The 20,762-nt window shown below is 42.7% G+C and overlaps 3 protein-coding genes across 6 annotated transcripts; 2 read left to right on the forward strand and 1 right to left on the reverse strand.

Annotated features, from left to right (window-relative positions):
- The first annotated feature begins 1,493 nt into the window (after window positions 1-1,493).
- Window positions 1,494-5,465, forward strand: LOC143376183 (CKLF-like MARVEL transmembrane domain-containing protein 4). Of its 3 annotated transcripts, XM_076826143.1 has the most exons (6): window positions 1,494-1,857; window positions 2,695-2,899; window positions 2,977-3,127; window positions 3,888-4,061; window positions 4,190-4,288; window positions 4,512-5,465. In XM_076826143.1, the coding sequence occupies exons 3-6, from the start codon at window positions 2,996-2,998 to the stop codon at window positions 4,644-4,646; spliced, it is 540 nt and encodes a 179-aa protein (XP_076682258.1). In that variant the 5' UTR covers window positions 1,494-1,857; window positions 2,695-2,899; window positions 2,977-2,995; the 3' UTR covers window positions 4,647-5,465. The 3 variants fall into 3 exon arrangements, with proteins under 3 accessions (XP_076682258.1, XP_076682257.1, XP_076682259.1); XM_076826142.1 differs by lacking the exon at window positions 2,695-2,899 and having other exon boundaries at window positions 1,499-1,857; XM_076826144.1 differs by lacking the exons at window positions 1,494-1,857; window positions 2,695-2,899 and adding an exon at window positions 1,906-1,996.
- On the reverse strand, window positions 4,443-11,124 carry LOC143376181 (uncharacterized). Its single transcript, XM_076826141.1, has 4 exons — window positions 10,968-11,124; window positions 7,595-7,785; window positions 6,919-7,462; window positions 4,443-6,123 (listed from the first exon to the last, which is right to left on the reverse strand). Exons 1-4 carry the CDS (start codon window positions 10,983-10,985, stop codon window positions 5,797-5,799), a joined length of 1,080 nt encoding a protein of 359 aa, XP_076682256.1. The 5' UTR covers window positions 10,986-11,124; the 3' UTR covers window positions 4,443-5,796.
- A 5,659-nt stretch (window positions 11,125-16,783) lies between these two features.
- On the forward strand, window positions 16,784-19,206 carry LOC143376258 (glycosylated lysosomal membrane protein). Of its 2 annotated transcripts, none has more exons than XM_076826382.1 (6): window positions 16,784-17,015; window positions 17,499-17,753; window positions 17,812-18,015; window positions 18,095-18,325; window positions 18,401-18,693; window positions 18,772-19,206. In XM_076826382.1, the coding sequence occupies exons 1-6, from the start codon at window positions 16,944-16,946 to the stop codon at window positions 18,941-18,943; spliced, it is 1,227 nt and encodes a 408-aa protein (XP_076682497.1). In that variant the 5' UTR covers window positions 16,784-16,943; the 3' UTR covers window positions 18,944-19,206. The 2 variants fall into 2 exon arrangements, with proteins under 2 accessions (XP_076682497.1, XP_076682498.1); XM_076826383.1 differs by having other exon boundaries at window positions 16,791-17,015; window positions 17,812-18,020; window positions 18,100-18,325.
- Window positions 19,207-20,762: the final 1,556 nt, after the last annotated feature.

Genomic DNA, 20,762 nt, shown 5'->3' on the forward strand with positions numbered 1-20,762 from the left:
GCTTCTCCCAGCTTATCCTGGGCTCTACAGTTTGCTCTAAAACACCAGTAACGAGCTCTGTAGCCTTTACAAAAGTCAATGGAGATTATAGGATAACATTTGGTCGCAAGTACTTTCGTTCTTGCGGGAAATCACTCTGAAGACGAAGCCAGTACGTGGCAGACTCCAAAGTTAATCTTCGAAGCCCTCTCACCTCTCACCGCGTATTTTGAAGTGCCCTGTACAGGTGTTTGATAGCACGCCGGGGTGTTTCTCACGGAATAGAAGTAGGGATACCGTCTTATTCGTAATACATACTCCTGTGCGGCAATCGAGCAGATCGTACGTCGCAGCGGTAGCTACCTGAGTTTTCTCCTACTATGCAAGGAATGCATTATGAACTTCGATGTTTGGTGAATGGTGACACGTGTTGCGCTTTGTCTCGTACGCGTTCGAGCAACAGGAGATCACGAGACTCCGCCGGAAGATCTAAGACAATGAAGTTATAGGAAATAAAGCGTTTGAAATGAATGGCTCCGAGTTTGTCGACGTAGGAATCTAGGATATACTTTTCGTCCCTCGAGACATGTACGCCCCAAGGACGTACCCTTGCGTGCTGTGCGTTTACCTGAGTTTTAAAATTCAACGTTTCGAGGCATTGTTATCCGTTACCGTTTTCTATTGTTCTTGTGTTCGGTTCCCATTTTCCCTCTATGTGTATACCTGTATGCAGGCAGTTCATCGTCATCTTTTCATTGTCAGTTCCCGTAAAGTTTATTCGCGAAATTGTAGTAATCTTCGCCCAGATATATCAATGAATAAATAAACGGTAACTTTGAATACATAATACTATTTTAAAGCGCATGAAGCACTCTTAGAAACGCGATCATTCCTTAACTGTGCTCTGTCACTACTTTATGCTCATTTTGAGTTGCACTGGAAACTAGTCTACCTACCGTCAACATTTTTCAACATTGTTGCAAATGAAATCGAAGTGTTCGAGAAATAAAACCCCTGAATAAGTAAAACGGTATTTCTGAATAATAATAGAGTTTGTTTCAAGTTTCTTTCAATTTATTCGCATAAAAGACCTTTACAGTGTTACAATAAAGTGCAAGTTGTATAAAATCACTATTTTTAACCGACTTTAAAAAGGAGGACCGTATGTATTTTTTTGTTGTTTTTTTTATGTTTGTCCCCGCATAACTCCTCGGCATATGGACGGATTTTGATGATCTTTGTTTTATTCGAAAGTAAAGGGAATCATTATTATGCAACATGTTGATTGCAATTAGCCGTGATTTGAAATGTTTCCGATAAGATTTAATTTTAATTCCTACCACCCGTAGCATTGTAATCTTATTTTAGACTGAGTCGATAACGTTGGGTGCGACACAAAAATGGTAAAGAGGCTTGCGAGCCCCCCGAGCGTGTGACACAAAATTACATTGCGTGATAGGTCTATCCTATACCTAGTCTGCGGTCTATCCTATACTTCGTTGATGGTTATGTTATACCTTCTGTTAATAATAGCTGCATCGATTGCGGATTAACTAGAACAGGCGTGCCCGTACCTATTTATCCACCACGTTTATACCATTACTTACAAATTATTCCGGTAGAGAGATCTACAGTTGGATGTAAGAGAGGGGCCGTGAATCGTACAGTTCGTAAGCACGCACCTACCGCGTTCCATAGATCCATTCGTAGTGGTATAGTTTGTTTCGAAACGAGTGCGGTGTTATTTTCGCTGTTGCATGTTCATGCGTTCCATTTCGATAAAACCATCAGATTCGAGATTTTCGTTACGAGGTGTCTCGAGGACAGAATAATTAGAGTTCGTGTGCACGAAGAAGGAAAAGGATACCGAAAGAAATCGTACGTATAGATCTGCCTGTCAAGGCACAGGTAGATTTGCACATCCCATACATATACCTACAGGAAAACTACGGTTACACATTGGTCGTGCGTAACAGCATCGCAAAAAGGCAGCACAACCATGAACGTTGTAGAAAAGGTACACTCAGCAGGCACGAAAACGTAGGAGAATAATCAGAGCTACGATAACAGTATTTTAATAGCACACTAAGAATTCTAAGTGACTCCTTTCCCGCTGTTTCGTGCTAACGCAAAAAGAAGGACAGAAGTCCAGGTCACGAATTATTTTTGTCCCTAATTCATTGTTAATCGAAACACGCGTGGGAAAAACGAGATTTGTCGTCGTGATTTGCAAAAACGTTTCTATTCAACGCCCACTGACCGTGATATATGCTTCTTATTGGACCAACAAGGTTTAAGCTAACCGCTCCAATGTACAATCTATAAAATACCGTCCTCATACAAAAACATATTCCCATGTTTACCATATTTTACGCTTTCTCAATAAGCCTCACCGTATTACACCCATCTCGCTTCTCATCCGTTCTTAGTGTTCGCAGTTGGTTATGGAATTTTTTTTTGCCGCGATAACTTGTCACAGCAGTCGAATCCACCGCCCACATGCGTATGATGCGTAAATGCATGCATAAGTGACGTGTACGTATGCATATGCACGCAGATGCGCATTCTCTCCGGGCATCACACGCGTTCTTTCTCATCCTGACCAGATAGAAAGCCTGTCATTCGCTATTTTCGGTCCAGATGACTTCACGCCATAATATTAAGTAGCTCCTTCAACACCACGCCGGGATATGACATAATTTTCGTTCCTACTAGATCCTGCATCAAATACCACGCGATCGTCCGATCTTATGTATCTGACGTGAGACGAGCCCGTCGACGCCTTTTGCGCCTGCACGATAGCTCGTAATCGATCCGCCGGGCATTTTTCTCTTTCTTACATTCGTCACCTTAGACTTAGGCCTCGAAGGCCGATCGTTCGCATAATAAAATTACACCAACCGTCCGAAGATCTCGTCAAGTAAATAGATACTCTAGTTTAAGAGACGTTACGTATCTTCGTAACGGAATCGTTAACCAGCATCATGTAATGTAAAGGTTTCAGTGACCAAAGACGATGGACCAAGGATTTCCAGGACAGTATGCCCCCACGACGGTGACAACGACGACTACTACCACACAACCAAACATTCGTTTTGATCCGTCTTACACGAGGACAGTGCCTGGCATGCTGAAAATTGCACAAGTGGTAAGTTCGTTTACGCCCGTTGTCACGCGATACTGTTTCCCTCCCACGCCAATGGATATTACACTAATCGAAGAATACTGTATTGTATTTCATTTTTCATGTAAATTGCATGGGAATAATTATTTGTGAATTTTCACGTATACGTTCGTACAGTCGGTGGTAGTAGCAAGGACGGTGTATACATATTATTCATTATCTCCCAGTTATCGCGCTAATCATACAAAATTCTCTGTCAAAAGCAGAACGTCTGATTATCTTTACGACCGTCAAATATGAGAAAATAAATATTCGGGGCGAAAGGTTGGGTGATTCCTTCCAACGTGAATTTCTTGCGGGAGGAATTGTTTTCGAACGTTATTTGTTTAGAGAGTAATTAAGGTTAGCGTTATACAGGGTAACTCATTGGAGAGAAAGAGAGAGCGCGATCTGTGCGTCATATGCTGTCTCTCTTTTTCATACAGGCTTGATACGCATGAGCGCGGGAAACTTTAAGCCCCGTTTTCACGTGTGCAACGCTCAATGCAAAACGCGCAAAAATTCTTGACCATATTCTGTTTTTGGTGGAGCGCCTTTGTGTAAATACATTTTTAGATCAATACATCAGAAAACACAAAGCAGATTGCATTGCAGCATCAGTTTATTTTGATAGCTTCAAATTAATTTGTAGAATTTGTACGAGGCACAATGTTTGTTTTATTAACATTAAAGAAGTTTTAATACCTGTTATTACTGTTAATAATAGTTGTTCGCATTCTTGCAGGTTTTAAATCTCTTGGGATTTATATGCATCACAGTGTCGAGGCAGAGCAACTCTAGCCGTGGAGGATGGTTCAACACGGTGGCCATGGCTGGTTTTTGGTTCACAGGAATATTACTAGTTTTCTACCTGTTCCACATAGTTGAGAAGTTCTCCAAAATTCCATGGCTAAAAGTTGTAAGTTAAAGCAAACGTCAGTTCTCGTCTTGTGCACAATTTGCTATTGCTAGAATGTAATATCACCTAAGTGAAAGTTCGTTAAATAACGACGTATTACGTGGCGAAATTTATATTCTTATTCGCAGGAGTTCATATTCTGCACGATTTGGACAGCATTTTACTTGCTCGCTGCTTCCCTCGCAGCAGATTATGCCAAAGTCGACGAAGCTTTTGGAGCAGCAGCGGTGAGTTTCGTGCGACACATATTTATCGGGGGAAGAAAAGTTATCTGGACAATCTGGTTTCACCAATTAAGTAATCCATTTACTTTCTACAAGCTTAACATTTGAGAAACAATTGCCTCCCTCGACTATCCAGACCTAACCCAGACCAGATACATTTTCTTCAAAATCAATATCCCAACACTGTGATTTTTATTTATATGCACGCCTGTGTGTTTTCTCCTAGTTCTTCGGATTCTGTGCCATGGTAGTTTACGGCTACGACGCTTGGCTGAAGTTTCGCGCAGCAAAGAGCGGTGCTTTAGCGCAGGGTCAGCACAGCCCTAAGCAAACCTCGACGGTGACGAGTCCCGCGTACTAGCTTTAATGCGAGCAACAGATAGTCAGGTAGATCACGTAAATGGACCACTTTCCAATACATATCGTTGCTTCTACGCGTTCAATTTATTCCGATAAATCTTGCGCGTATTTCCGTACGATTGGTTCTGTCTGTTTTGAGCGTAAGAGACTCGATGAGAATGGGGCACCACGGATTTGTCAATAATCATTGATTTCGCTATTTTTATTTAAATACGTATGTATTCGCGTACATATCTACGTGTGATTTCACTTAAGCACGATATATATTCGATAATCCCATGTGTTTGTACTATAAGAAGACGATATACATATAATATGCGCCTATTTTTGAATCTTTCTCGTATATGTACATGTCACTACATATACGAATATATTAATTGACCGTATTGTTGTACATTATGTCCCCGAGTTTTTAACGTCCGTTGTTACTGAAAGAATATTTTTGGACAGGCAACATATACATATATTTGTATACATGTATAAGAAATATACGTTTAATCAGTATTGTGTTCATGGTATAGAGTCGCTGATATTCGATAGTTGTACTCGTTTTATATTTAATTTTGTACGACAGTAACTCGATCGCTGATTGTAGCGACAGTTGGGCGGGTAATTACATATCTGAGTTTACTTTGCGATTACGCCCGTTGAACAGAGGAGAAGATTGATGAAGCATGCAATAACGAATCAGATTGCCTTTAAATGCATTTCCATCGCAACTAAGTTATTTAAATAACGTCGTTATTATAAATAGTATTAGAAGCTAGCAATAAGGATAATTTGTTATAATTTATCAATTATCAAGATGTTACGCAACGTATTACATGTGTTTTGTTATTTTTATTCGATCGACCCCGTACAGGTACCTACATTCATATGTACACGATACAGATATTACAAGCTAACTAACCTAGTTGAAACTTCCGAGACAACAGAAATTGGGGAACAGAAATGGTAAATAATCGTTGAGAGAAAGCTCAGACGGTTTTTCTCTTTGAAAACGTTTTGTAAAATAATTCGTTCGACAAGCAGAAGCTAATCTAACTCTTGCTAGAAAGTTGTGATTTTTCGTTTAGTGGTATAATTAAATAATTTTATGAGTATTATATTTGCAGTATTAATTAGGGATAAAGTTTCACTCGGATACTAAGTTAATTTTTAATACTAAGGCGAGGCCTGCGAGCTTGTTTCTTGCCCATGGAGGAGAGGTCTATTGTTTTACCATCGGGAAGCACTAATTTGTTCTCTTGGTAATCTACGAAACCATTTTCTTCCTCTTCTTCTCGTTGCTCCTCGTCGCATTTGATCCCAGTTTCGTAAGTGTACTCCCTGCGAATACCATCGGGATCGATGTACCCGTATTTACCCCTCGTTATGCAGTCGATGCCAATTAATTCTTCTTTGTACGATCCATCGTCGTTTTCGAAACCCCAGGTGATCGAGCCGTCTGCGTTGTCGTTGCGATATCGCCTGATGATCTGTTACGAAACAATATCTTTAAGTACACTCGGATTATGCGTATCAGTACCATTGGAATATTTCAATGACAAAATGATTGGCTAAAAAGATATAAACTTTAAAGAAAACATTTGGGCCCTAATGGGTTAAGAAGAGATATTTCCGTTGATCTAATAGTTATTTGAATTTTATTTACGTTCACTGATGCATTTTCTTTTCAAGTCAATGCTGTTGATTTTTAGTTCTATTTATATGCCATATGTCAGATCAACTCTCTCTTAATATTACGTAACTATCACAAGTTGCATGTTCTACTTTTAAGTGACTAATAAATCACAGAATGAAGGAGATAATGGTAGAAATCGCTTCCTAGTTCCAGGAAGATTTTTTAATTTCCTATTCATGATTCAGTATTCAGTGGTAGAGACATTTGTTGCATAACCGATGCTGTGGATGGACTCCTGGATGTCGTTTTCCATTAGTTATTAAATAGGTTCATGAAAAGTTAGATATGTTAGCATCATTATGCAGTACTATTCTTCTTGTCATATCAGAAGGAACCCGTATCTCAAGATCCCCAACTTCAGCTGAAATAATGATCTCAAGATATCCAATTTAAGTTGAAATAAAGATCTCGGATCTCCAATTTAAGTTCAGCTGGAGACCCTGAAGTACCAAACGTAAACTCAGACGAAGAAGACTGAGAATGAAAATCCCCCACTTCAAATTCAATTAAACCCTCCAGAATAACTCTGAACCCTTTTAAAACCCTGAGACTATCCCTCTGCTATTATCAAACACTAATATAAACCAACCTGTGCAACAGGCTTCTTCCCACGACTGTTATAAGACTGCGCCTGTTTGACAGGTTTCGGAGGTGGCTTCGCTTGTTGCTTGAACGGTTCCTCTATCGGTTTCCTTGGTTTGTTCGGTTTAACTGCTGGACGGTACTGAACAGGTGGCGGGGGTGGCGTTGCTGCTGCAGCTCCTCTGCCAGTTGGCGGTGGTAGCTGCTGAAGGGGCCGATATTGCACAGGGGCTGGTTGAGCGGACGGTGGGCCTCCTAGACCCGAAGTCCTCGGGCCCCCGAAATTCGGCAAGCTGCGTGGAACGTTCTCCTCGCTGTCTTCCAAACTATCTTGTTGCTCGTCGCTCAACTCGATATCGTCGCCCTGGCTATCGTGGTCTCGCCCTCCGTCGCGGTTTCGTATTTCATCATCTTGTTCCTCGTTCACTGGTTTAATCGATTGTGGCAGGGCTGGGGCTGACGCTAGCCCCGTGGGTAAATTCGGTCGCAGCGGTTTAACTGGTGAAAACGATCCTGGACCGGTTGTCAGGGAGTCCTCTGCACCCTTCGGTCTGATCGCGTGCAACAACATTAACGGATGAGTAACGCGAAGAGTAATCACGCGCCATCAAGCGAGCATTCTATTCTATCAGTCTTCCTATCCATTTCGGTGGACGAAACATCTGGTGATCTATGATATGTACCTGAACGAAACTGGACGACGAATTCGTTGATTCACGAACGCAGCTTGGGTTGTAACTGCTGGTCGAGCGGATGGTAATCTCTGGAGCCGCGCCGATCGTATGGGGATCGGCAGTCCTCTTGGCGGCAAACCGCCGACGTCTACATCCTGATGAAACTGGGCCGAGACCAACGCAGTCAGGCACGCCAACAACTAGAACAAAGCGTTTGTTTGCCCTTTTTACTGTCAGCTTGATGGTTTTTCAGCAGTACCCCGCTTTCGCTTAAAACCTGGGGCAAACGGGGTGCAAGTTCGATAAGGAATACCACGAATGTTGCCCCCCTCCCCTGGCATAGGAAGAAAATAATAAATTAGTCGTTAGATTAATTTATTACAAAATAAAAATAAATTAAATTGTGATGTAATAATACTATTTGTTTCACTATTTATTGCCCCTTCCTGAAATAAAATCCTGGCCACGCCGCTAAGGGATGACCCGAAGTCAAATAAAAGCACTAACAAGTGTGTGTCTCCGTCCACCCCCTTCAACGCAGCCACCGCTGATATTTTCTACGAATATCTAGCGCATCGGTCGGCCGCTGGATGATCGTGAAAGTAAACGGTATTCCGCGTATAATTGCGCCTCGCACCAGCGTGCAGCGTCCTTCCACTTATTAACAAGTTCCCTCTTTCGCTTCGTTGTCGCGCTGGACTTAAATGTCAGCCGCTCGGGATTAGTTACGTGCGCCAGCTCGGTCAGAAGCATAGCGCGTCGCGGCGGCCGCGTACACGCGGGGATGGCGTCGTATCGATATCGGATCGCTTTCCCTTTTCCACGGGATTCGACGAATCTCCCCGTGTACGCGCAACACGCGACGTGCCGAGGCGCGGAGGCTAATCAACGTCGTGTAGAAGGTGCATACGCTTGCTCAGAAACGCGTAAACCAGATTCCCGGACCGGTAACACCTCGATACCGGAGAACCAGTCACCCCTCCGCAGGAAACCTGTTACGTCGGAGATCGAGCGCGCAGAAACGCGCGAAATAAGAACAATCGAATCCCGATCGCAGCAATGAACGGCCGATTCGACAGCCGCTGCTAATCCGGCCGGTAACGTGTACTGAACGCGACGCTCGCACTCCCGATTTCCTCCTCCAATTTTCGTTACGCAAGGATATGAAATACCGGTCCGCGTAGCTGTTAACGTCGCCCCTGCCCCCCGTGAATTATAGCGAATTATCTAACAGGAAAGAAACGGAGGAGATAAGGGGACCAGCGTGTCCGACGGAGGGTTGGGGATGGGACTTGGATCTTCCTGCTTCTGGCGACATTCGTGGCTGAAACATTTGCTCGTTAGTCGTCTTGAGCCTTCGTGCTCGCAACTTATAACGTAATTAATTGAAGTTGGGTTGATTTCAACTAAATTTACGAAAATTTAGCTCCTCCAACTAAATTTTGCTTAACGTCATCAATTAAAATTTTCACATGGGGTAATACATGGAGTATTTTTGAGTTACCATTTTCGTATTTTTTAATAGGTACGCGTGCAATCGTGCTCTAATACTGCTTTTCTGGAATTACGATGAAATCTGTAGTTGAAAAAAAGTTGAGGAAAAGAGCGATTCTTTTGGTTAAAGTTCAGGAAATTTTTAAATTTTAATATCCAGGTCTAAGAATTCATAGAAATATTGGGAAAGAAGAAAAAGTTGTCTGGGGTGCGATACGTCCCGCGTAACCACGAAGGGTTAAGGAAATTCGAAACGCTGAAATTGATAAGTGCCCGCCATATTTCCCCCGACGGTTTCTGCAGCCCGCAGGAATGCAGTCCGGAGAAGAGGGGGAGGAGACTGGCGAACGCAGCGGTCGCGAATTTTGCTTCTTACAGGGGGGCCTGCACTTCGTTCCGAGTCGAAGCACGCACGGATATTTATAGGGAATACGGCTGAAAATCTAAATCGACTTTCTTACGGGGGAGGGGCCACTTTCACTCGCGTCTGCCGCGCTGATTTTCGTCCTCCGTGCCCGAAGATCGCCGGGAATGCGTTCAAGATCTCGCCACAATTCCCCCCGCCGCGGCTGCCTGCTCTCTTTTTTCCTTTTTTCTCGTTCTCTTTCACTTAGTCGCCTTCGATCGTTCATTCACTTCCTTCGTACTTTCACTTTCCTCCCCTCGCGATCGGCCCTCGCCCCGATTCATCGCCCGGCTCTTACGATGGGCGTCACGTTTTCGAAAACGAATACGTGAGATACTTCTCGCGCGACCTCGGCGAACCTCTGCGCCACACATGGGCGAAACCGTTTCCGTTTTAATTGCGCCGAGAGTCACGAGATTTCTCATTTCGATCCACTAAAGCCGTCGACGTGACGAAACGCCGAAGTTGATAAAGGGAAGTATGCCTGTGGCTCGCGGGCCTTACGCAATGCCCACGGATTACAAAGTAACCGGTTCGGACAGAAAACGTACGCGGGTGGACGCTGGTAGGGTTGATGGAAAGGAATGTCAAGTATAAAGGAAACTCTATATGTAAGTCGATACACTTTTTGCATTTCGTCTAAAAACTCGTCTCTCCTACTCGACTATTTCCCCCTCTCCTCCTTTCCCTTCGCGAAGCTTTTATGCAAATAGGCTGTGATAAAAACAGAACAAACTTGGACCGTTAAGATATCATTAAAATAAGAATGTTTGATTAAAGGTGGAAATGAAACGGGCCGAAGAATGTCACTCTGCTTCTAAATTCTACTTCGAGTTCCAAATTCTATATTATAGTATTACCATTGGCTCGTAGAAGATTTTCCGATAAACATTTTCGCTTCGTGCTCTTAGAGTCTGTAAAAATGTATGGCTCGAGAACGTCACCTGCGTGCTTACAGTGGACGAGACAAAATGGAACCGAGCTGCGCAGGGCGTTCCCGTTCGAGTAGCACAAAGATTTTCAAACATCTATCGCGCTCCACTTTCCAACCTTTTATCGTTCTAATCAGCGAAACAGCATAGCTGGGATCACCACGTCTCTTTACAATTCTCCTGCACCTCACCTGTCTCGACGTTTCTTAATCATACCACGGTCCATTGAATACCTGCTTATAGCCGTTTCCCGCCCTACATAATCCCCCGACCATACGCAAAGCTCTGCGCTCAATATTTCCAAGCGAGCTTGACAAATCACTGGCCACGGTCACCTAACCCAGAACCATTTCCCCTTGCATTTTTAATTTAAAGAAAAACGCATGCGTCAGTGTCAGAAAATGCTGGACAGGTGGGTGACGTTAAGGGGTTGCCGAGGGAGTGGAAGAAGAAGCGGGAGATGTTGCGGGTTAATGCCGCGGGATAATGGGCTTTAATGGGTTCGCCAGAAAAGAGAAGAAAAGAAATGGAATGTTTTTGGGGTACTCACGATCACCGCGACGCGCATGGCCGTGTCTCGTGTCGCAAATGGTGGTGACGCTGGGTGTGGTGCCGGCGCGTTTATGCCTCACACTACCGCGAACGACTCCCCGTCTCCGTGTTCTTATACCTATATCCCCGTTTAAATTCTTATGGTACGAGCAACACGCAGGCCAACTTTCCATCGGTCAGCAGGAATTGTGTTCCCCGCGCGAACACGAGACCCGCGAAACGATTCGGCCGGTACACGGATTCTTTGTACCCACGGCGGCCGCCAATTTCATTGGTATCCCGGTACTGGACGGTCCATCCTTCTCGATACCTCATCCTGACCAGGCCGAGCTGGGCTTTAACGGGGCTGGAAGAGCCTGTAGCTATGGCGTAGCTTTGTAATACAGTGTCACCGCTGTGTAGTTTCGGCGGTACCAGTGTTGAATAGTAGCTCCGAGGTTTTGGAAGAAGAGGTTCGATATTACTGGGCATGGCGGATTTGGCGCCCCTAGGGTAACATCATCAAATATTTTAATTTGAAAGAGTCGAGGTAATTTTAAAATTAATTCAATGTGGCAACTCACGTATGAGTTATTGCTAATTTTCTAGATGAAGAAAAAAGTGAATTGTTTTTAAAGTTGTCTCAAGCCTCTGTGTTTAAACTTTTTTCAATTTCCTTCGCCAAAATTTTTCGTTCCCCCAAATTTGCCCCCCTTAGCCTATAGGTAAACAAATCTGCCTCTGTTTTGGGGGAGGTAAGGTTACTAGAACTCTTCTTCCAAAATCTCAAAGCTCTAAACTTAGGGACTTTGGTAGCTAATGACCTTTTTATGTAGAGTATTTGCGTTGTCAGTTCTTGAAGTTATCAGTGTCGTACTGTATTAGCACTAGCACACTGTAGTTTCAATACTGTTCTTGTGGTAGAGCAATATTAATACTAGCATTGTATTTTATTGGTACCGGAGGTGATTGGTACGTTATCTGACCTGTTGGATGCAACCACGTGTTGTTTATACATGTAAATTACGTGATCGCGTGTGTTCATAGAGACTGGTCCCAATTGTGCAGTTGCAGTGGTTAGACTCGTAGCAGACGTAGTAGTAAAAGTAGACACATCAATATCGTTTATCGAGAGTTACCTAAGTAATTACATCTATCCCGCTTCCTGCAAGTGCCAGAGCAGTTCACATTTTCCCGAACGCGCGAAGCCGTTGGGACTGAGAATATTGTTGGACTAATGATTGAGCGTTAATTATAACTTGGATGTACGCAAAACGAATTAAAAAAAAAGTATTGAAAGGTTTGCGAGTTATAGGCGGTAGTTTACTAAAAACTAAAATACTTACTGGAAAAAAATATGTAGTGTTTGGATAAAATCATAATTTTTTAATTATGTATACTTTGCTCTTACCAAAAGTAAGAAGCTCAGTGAAATGAAATTTCCACAGCAGTCGAGCCACTCAATCACCTCCGCTATCTTAACCGAGTTATATTCATAATGTTAATTAACATTGGTCGTGGAAAAGAAAGTCTTCTCCGCCAGTAGATATTCCCTGGCCGAAGAGCAGCAAAATTGCTCGCACTTTCTTTCGCCGAAGGAGACTGTTCATGGCTACTTATCGTTAGAGGAACTTCTGCGGGGAGACAGTGCTGCAGGCTTGAATCCAAGGTCAGTGTCGGGGCCCAAGCTGACTATACACTAATCCCTGTGATATAATGGCGATATATAATACGCGTGGGCCTTATCGCTATACGGCGAGGTATAATTTACTGTACATCGAACTTCTACGCCTGGCTACACATTCTCCGGAATAAAATTCCCAGATTTAGCGTACAATTGGGCTTTAAGTGCGCTGTACCTCGAAAATCATCTTGTTCAGGGGCGTATTCAATACGGAGAACGTTGAGGCAGATCCCTGTTCAATCTACAGAGCCAGATCTTGCATCAGTGTTTCGAAAATCTTTTAATTCCATTTATTTATTAAATATTTCTTGCTTCGAGACTTTGATGTCAACGTGAAGAAACTGCAGTTCGTTGGGAAGAACGCAGATGTTATCTAATTCTTCACTCTTTCGATTGGTCTGCATTAAAAAAGTGAATTTCATATTTTCCCGCCGTTGCGTTGTACAAGCAACTGCCCGTAAAACGCTGATGGACTCGTAAACTATCCACGCACGCTAAATGCAAATGTTACCAGAACATTCTCTAGCATCTGAAACCAGTTCTCTCTTCGCGTCTCGTTCGTACATCGTAATACGAGGCGCATTTCGTTTTTCGTTCCTCTTTTCTTTCTAGTCCTCAAGGTCGGTGTATACATTTCCTCTGATTCCTAACAGGAGGTTTATTAACCCGAAAGTAATCAGGAATTTTTAACAGAAAATGTACCATTCCTGCCGTCCGAAACATCTTTGCAATCATCCGAACCGCTCGAATATTCCAAGTTCAGCGAACAGTCCGGGCCCTACTCTCGGCTTCGCTTTACCCCGCGAGGAATGTGTCCAGCCGCCGTTTCGTTCAGGAATGCCGCGAGTTAGAACCCTTGAAGTCGAATCAGGTACGTTGGTCAGCAGGTCTGGGTAGAGACGCGGGAAAGAAACAGGTAGATAGGTAGGTGGGTAGGTGGGTAGGTAGGTAGGTAGGTAGGTAGGTAGGTAGGTAGGTAGGTAGGTAGGTGGGTAGGTAGGTAGGTAGGTAGGTAGGTAGGTAGGTAGGTAGGTAGGTAGGTGGTGCAGCGGAGCAAGAGCTCTCGCGGGAGGCAAGTCGAGTCGAACCGGCAAGCCAGACGGATCATTTTGTGGAGGCTGAAACCCCCCATGAAACCGGTTCTTCCTTTGCGCGCGCTTCTCTTCTTCTCTTCTTCTCTTCTTCTTTCCTTTCCCTTTTTTCTTCCCTGCAAAGACGTATAGTCGACGTGTAACCATCGGCTGGTACTACTGGCGCGCATACTCGCTCGTTACACGGGTTGTATACGTGCAGGACGCACACGAGCGGGAGTATACGGCACGGCCGAAGGACACGCGGCATTATTTCGATATCGCCAATGTTGCACATCGCCCTCGCGTGATTTTGTAGTACCGAGGTACTTCAGTGTCCATTCCGCATTTACCAGAAGACAGACACTTTGTATTAAGAATATGTGTCTTCCTTCTCGGTATACTTTGATAGAAATGGTACTTAACGAGCACTCATCCAGGTTTCGTAATTAATTGTCTGTGATTCCTGCGGCAAAGGAGACAGCATCGAGCGCGCTGGATGCATCCGGTAACCATAGATGGCAGTTGAATAGTTTAGAATAGTCCCATCGCTGAATAATCGCATTGGTACTGGATTTTCAATATGGCTTAATGTTCCCAGTATTGTGAAAGTACTTCTCATTTCTTCGTCCAAATCGTCGCGACTTAGCCTGGTACTCCATCTCCCTGTATCATCGACATATCTAAACTTTCCCCGCCGTGCCATCTTCAGACTTGTACCGCAACGAATCCGGTGATTGATGGTGCATCAGAATATGCATCTACTAGACGGCATTCCAACAGTCGATGAAAGCCACCAATTCAAGTAAAGATCTACCATGGTCGATTTTATAAATAGAATAAACGAGAAGGATCGATCTATCCGTTGCATTGATATCGCCAATTCTTGCCTAAATAGTAGAAGCATTGCTCTCCAATAAGTTTCTCTACGTTGCCATAGAAAATGTTTGAGGAAAGAAGCTCAGCTATCCGCGAAGGGGAAGGATGGATGTTGGTTTCGAGGCTTTCGAGCGAGGGGGCTCGATAAACGTGACGATGGCAGCGTCATCAAGCGTCTAGGAGACCGGCCGATTGAACACGGGCCGCGATCGTGCCGATTCCTCTGATTGGCCGAGAGACCCGGCGTTACTCACGGCGCAAGAAGACTCTTTGTCTGTTTTTCGTTCGGCCGACCAGCCGGCAACCGGCCGAGCGCAACTTATACGTGCAGTCGGAGGTCCTTCAGCCGTCGCGCCGGCTGCAATTATTACGCTCGCTTTCGAATTCGATCCCGGGCCCCGTTCCTATCCGTCGCGCTCCTTCCAGCCGTGCTACAGCCCGTCGTTGGCCGCGCTGTAACGCGCCACGACCACGAAAGAGAACCACGGGCCGTGCCGGCGAATCGGTGGGTGTGCTTTTGTAAAGTTTCGCCGGCGAGGATATCGGAGAAACGTCAGCGGTGACTCGATCGCGTCGAAGGTAAGATTCAACTAAATAAATGTCCAAACTTTTCAAGCTATCCCTCGTTTATCGAAAGGCACCGGGAGAACGGAGATCTACCTAGTAGATTAAAAAGTCGGATTACGAACAGTTCGTTATATTAGAATTTTTGCTTCTTACTTCGTCGCGAAAGTGGAAACGCTGTGAAAGAATACGGAGTAGGCGGAACCAGTTTTGGATCGAGCTACCCGGTACATAGGGCGGTTGTATTCTCCCGCGGATCCCGACTTCCTCCGACGACCTTCAGCGTGGTATCGTTAAATCGTCGAAGAGCATTGGCCGTGACCGCCTCGGACACCGCGAGCAGGCTTCCCAGAAAAATTCTAGTCCACTGGACACCGCAGATACTGCGAACAGTGAACGATATAAACACCCCGCACCCGTCGTAAGAAGCGTTTATTTATATTCGACGTTTTTGTGTTTAAACGAGTTTTTAATCGAGTTGAGGATCTTTCGGCGTGTAGGACCCTCGTGTGGAGGGAAGAGTCGAGCGAGAACCCGAAGAAGCAAAGTTCCTTGAAACGCTAGACGTTCCTGTATTTGTGTGCGCGCGCGCGTGTGTGTGTGTGTGCGCGCGCGCTTGAGGCGCGGACACTGCTTCGGTCAAGGTCGTAGTCTGCAAGTTAGTGCTCTTTTTGCACGTTCTCTTTCCTCCCGACTGTACACGGTGTCGCGAAGAACGGGCGGTTCGTGTCTGCCTATGCGATACAATTTCGAACAGATACTCTGAATAGAGGAAATTATTTAATGTATTCTATAATAATATTCATTTAATTCGATTCGAAACAATAAAAGTCTCATCGTTTTTTAACAAGAGAAATCGTGGTCAATATCATTTTGTCACCGCTATTGGTGAGCTTAATTCTAAAGGTCTGTATTTAATTTATGCCTATCATCTTTTAACGACGATTTTCGCTGTTGAATCTTCAAGAACGGATTTTTAAACGGAATACTGTGTCGAGGATTGGTAACTCCACCACCGTTGGCGGACTCTAATGGCCAATGGGGTACGAGTTTCCTTCCCTCGGCGCGAAATGCAACTGTAACATGAAAAACATCAGCAATGTAATTAATTCAGTTTTTATGACAGACTAACGCTTCACTGGGGACGTACTAACGTTAAGGTTTAGGTGTGTTACATACACGTAAGTATTTCAGTAAGTATATCGATCCTTAATAACCTGTTTAATACCATAATAGCTGATTTTAGTAATTTAAACCTGATTACTTGAAAGTGTAATTTGAAATAGTATCGATACATATCGATTCGAATCCGATGGGTTTTTGGATGTGGCGTCACCTATGCGGCAAGTGAACAACTAATAAATGTATCCGCAGGTATATTGGCTTCCGTAGGTAAAGGTTTAAAATAAATTTACAATTACGAATTCAACTATATACATTTTCTACGCTCTATTTTAAACAGTGGTACAGATAAAGATCTATGGCGTTTCTAGATGATTCAGGTCGAAGTGGGCAGAACGGAGACTGCTCGTGTAGCAGAACGTACGTATTATAGTAAATTCTGCCGTGAATATAAGATTTTCAAATATCATTCCATTGTTTAATCATATTTCGTACTATCAAAGATATAATTAATTGTTGGTAGCCATCTGACGACACATTCGAGAAGCGTCGCGGCCGTTTAGATCCATCTTGATCCCAGCGATCGCGTCTCATTGTCAGTAGCGATCCAGTAGCGTCATTAGCTGCGTTATTTGTCAGCGAATGTCTGGTCTGCCGTTTGCAGACGTCTGACAGCATGGATAATGCTTTTATGTCGTTGTTGCTGTTTGTTACGTTAGTAAACTTCGGATATTGCACGCACAGAACTGTGAGTAATAATATTTCGCTATTGCAGCGTTAATAGTAACAACAGGATTCTATTAATTCAGTACTTTGGATCAATGTCCTTTGACGTAAAAAACAAAGGTCGGGTGTACCGTGATTCATCGTGATTAATCTATCTTGCATCCGTGGTCCATTTTAGAAATTATTACGACGATATCTTGGGACCGCTGGTTGAATAACAATTCGATGGTAATTGGGAGCAGCGCGTTAGTTAATGAGGAACCCGAGATCCCCATGACCCATTTATTAATTAACGTGGGAACTTTAATCGAACCGCTCGTAACGATATAACGTTCGGAAATTTAATCGTGGGATGTCAATTAATTATAACGACCGCGTAAATATCTGAAGTAAAAAAAACTGCATGATAATTAGGGTTACAAATTATAATGTTATTCCATTTAAATGCACAGTTGTAAACAATATATTTACATTTTTTTATATAAAAGAATTTGCCTGGCACTAGTTACGATCATGGGTGAATCCTGAGTGTGGCGATTTATGTAAAGACAATTTAACAACAGTACATTTAAGAGCTGACGGTCCCAACGACACGTTGCATTACCTGTGGGACTTTCGTGGCAACCCGTCCTTATTATTAGCTCTCACTTCGCCGTCGGCTTCTCTCAAGATAATTTGGGCGGACTTCCTCGAGAGGAGAAACAATTCGATAACGTTTTCAGAGGCACCTGCGTATACCTTCGGAGTAGCTCTAAATAAGGTCAGCATACGCTTAAAATCACTTTTCTCTGTCTTAATAAAATTCATTTCATTTTCAGATTATAGAATTTAACGATGTAAATGACACTGCGTTAATAAATATCGCTAATGTCGCAAATACTAATATTCTGCACCCAATGTTTTTCCAATGGGAGCGTAAGGCTCTGTTGCGGAATAACGACTTTGTCTCCTTGGACATGGAAGGCAGCTCTTATAAAGATACTCCGATGAATATTAGTAGACAAGGGACTATAAAGATTTCTGTAAGGTTTTCGCGACAAATATGCGACGAGTAATTCATCGATGCGCGATTCGAGTAATTTTTGAGTTTCGTGTTTTCAGTTGAGAGGATTCTGTACCCTGGATCATTCGGATGTTACGCCGCGCATGCTACACACTGAGAATTCCACTCAGGTTGATATTACTTTCGACAATATGCAAACGAATAGAAGCTTCTCCCATAGTAGATTCGCTATCGAGTTGCTAGTAGTAGGCGAGGGGAACCCGAGTATACCTATGTTTGTCAATCCCAGGAAAAGTATAGACGACGAGCACACTCCTGGTATATTCGAGGTGATATTTACCGAGTAACATTTTCTTTGCGCATCTTTAGTTAAGCACAGCGTTATATAATAATTATTGCTTCAGGTTGTCGAAGTTAGAACGCCCCCTTATAAAAGCATGGACAACTTTCGGACGGAGGGAGCTTATTTACAGTGGATGCCAATCTCTTATACAAGTCTGTCTCGCGATGTAACAAATTGGACAGAGATAATGCAGTATCCACCGTTGAAAGTAGCTAACCACACAAGTGCTATTCAAGATTCCATGCTGTATTGTTATTACGGAGATAAGGTTAACAATTTGCTTACGCAAAGAATTATCGTGTCGTTGGGAATGAAAGGGGATGGCTTTTATAAGAGGACATACTACTCTACATGGTATTCTCATTTTGATTTTGGCTGTCGTTATTTCATTATATTTTAGAGCAAATCGAGTAATATTAAAATTCTTTTCAGGACCTTTTTGATCGGTTACGGTACACCACCCAACGAACAATTTTCCTACTTGGTGATTATGATTATATCGATCGGCATCGGCCTTCCACTGATTATTCTGATGGCAAGCGGTATATATGTTTGTATACGCAGCATGCCCCGAAGAAATAGCGAGACTTATTTGACCCAATGATGACATAGTAGTCTGTATAAACAATTCTATCTGCGTGGTGTATGACAGAAATTCGAGCACGCTTAGTTGCATTTCCGATACCACCGTTAAACTTTACAAAGAGATTTTCCTATATTTATACATAGCACGTATATATTTTTTACACAGTTTTGCAAGTTAATTCACAAACTGACTAGAAGTACGCGTCGATGCAATGCATAAACTGTTCTGTACAAATTTATACACCAATCATTAATAAATTGAAAATGAACGATTGTACCGAGCATTGTCTGTTATATCGAATGTCGTTAAAATTGAATAGCCTATCGCTCATTACGCTGATCGAGCCTTAGTAGACTAGGACTATTCAACGAAAGGAAGATTAAGTAGCTATTAGAATAACCAGCCATGGATTTCTCAATAAATATTAACTGATATGCACATTAAGTGTTAGTGTTTATAAATGTATATTGTTTTATTACCAGCAACGACTATGAAATAAAAACATGTAGCAATCATTGAGCTCTATCCTAAGTGGAGTGTGAACAGCAGTGGAAAGAAGTAGAGGCGACAGCGGTCCGAGAGAAATCTAAGATAGTGAGTGAATGTATCTTTTTCTTCCTACTATCCCTCTCTATCTCTACTATCCTGTAGTAAAATTGTGTGTAGTGGGGGTATAGACGGCACGCGACACGCCACTACACCATGATCTTTGTTAGCATCAGTTACGACTCTCAAAATAATAATCATGAGTAATTTTAATACATTTGACTCTTTTTTTATTTTGCGATCATTATTCATAAGAATATTCTTTTGTGGATAAGAACACAATTCCTCGTATTTGTGTTCCTTGTCTGACCGTCCGCCATTGCTCTGTTGACACTCCAGTTAGGATAGAGCTCAATGGTAGCAATATCTGCCCTAACTTAGTTCTTACATCATTTCGCAAACTTAACTTAACCCACAATACACTGTACGATTTCACGGAATACTCGCCGCAATTCGTTATTAGTTACTCATTTAATTCCATTTTTAACGACGATGGATTTTTCACAGTAGACTTTAAAGCACTTGATAGAACCGAAAATACGGTATTATAATAAAATGAAGCTCCCATTCAAAATAAATTTCTCTCACTTACACAGACCGACGGCTCGAGCCGGGATCAGGGTTGCCAGATTATTTTAATGTCGAGCCGCCAGATGGCACAGGAAAAGTAGCCCAAAAGCGCTAAAATTCAAGTATCTCGAATGAAAAGGATGTTTACATATTTTCTTAATATTTTCTGGAACTGTTTTCTTTATTTCTTTTAGATACAACAAATAATTTTTATTTGAACAAAAAAAAGTTTTAATAAAGCTGATGTGAAAATTAAAATTAACATTTTGACACAACAATGATAAACTGTTTTATAAAATAAAAAGACTTAGAAAATATTAGAAACATTGTCAAATTTACCAAAAATATCTCATGCTTCTTCCGTATCGTTTTCTTTTTTATAAGATTTATATATAATATCGGACTTAAAATTAGAGATCATGTTTTTCGTAACGTTAAAGTTTCTACAGCAGTAAGAGTTACTAGTTGTGTGAATTCTAATTCTCAAGAGGGCTTTTATTTGGCCTTGGGCAGCCCAAATATCGAAATTTCGGCTAAAGCAACCATGGAAGCTGAAATTCAGAATACCTCTTTTCGCTTCATGTTCTCCTGATACCTGGGCCAAAATCTGGCAAAAATTTTCAGAATGCACAAAATTGGGCTTTGTAACAGGAGAACATGATGTCGAAAGAGGTGGCACTAAGTAACGTCTTCGCAGAAGCAATCGAGGATGCCTTCGAAG

The sequence above is a fragment of the Andrena cerasifolii genome, chromosome 14 (assembly GCF_050908995.1).
Source record: "Andrena cerasifolii isolate SP2316 chromosome 14, iyAndCera1_principal, whole genome shotgun sequence".
NCBI classification, from domain to species: domain Eukaryota; kingdom Metazoa; phylum Arthropoda; class Insecta; order Hymenoptera; family Andrenidae; genus Andrena; species Andrena cerasifolii.

What these genes read in the sequence shown, in the direction of transcription:
- LOC143376183 (XM_076826143.1), top strand. Translation starts at nt 2,996, where the DNA reads ATGGACCAAGGATTTCCAGGACAGTATGCCCCCACGACGGTGACAACG. An exon ending in TGCTGAAAATTGCACAAGTG is followed by an intron (nt 3,128 to 3,887) that starts GTAAGTTCGTTT and finishes GCATTCTTGCAG; the next exon opens with GTTTTAAATCTCTTGGGATT. An exon ending in AAGCTTTTGGAGCAGCAGCG is followed by an intron (nt 4,289 to 4,511) that starts GTGAGTTTCGTG and finishes GTTTTCTCCTAG; the next exon opens with TTCTTCGGATTCTGTGCCAT.
- LOC143376181 (XM_076826141.1), bottom strand. An exon ending in CGTCGTCCAGTTTCGTTCAG is followed by an intron (nt 7,463 to 7,594) that starts GTACATATCATA and finishes GCACGCGATCAG; the next exon opens with ACCGAAGGGTGCAGAGGACT. An exon ending in GGAAGAAGCCTGTTGCACAG is followed by an intron (nt 6,124 to 6,918) that starts GTTGGTTTATAT and finishes GTTTCGTAACAG; the next exon opens with ATCATCAGGCGATATCGCAA.
- LOC143376258 (XM_076826382.1), top strand. Translation starts at nt 16,944, where the DNA reads ATGGATAATGCTTTTATGTCGTTGTTGCTGTTTGTTACGTTAGTAAAC. An exon ending in GATATTGCACGCACAGAACT is followed by an intron (nt 17,016 to 17,498) that starts GTGAGTAATAAT and finishes GCCTGGCACTAG; the next exon opens with TTACGATCATGGGTGAATCC. An exon ending in TCGGAGTAGCTCTAAATAAG is followed by an intron (nt 17,754 to 17,811) that starts GTCAGCATACGC and finishes TTTCATTTTCAG; the next exon opens with ATTATAGAATTTAACGATGT.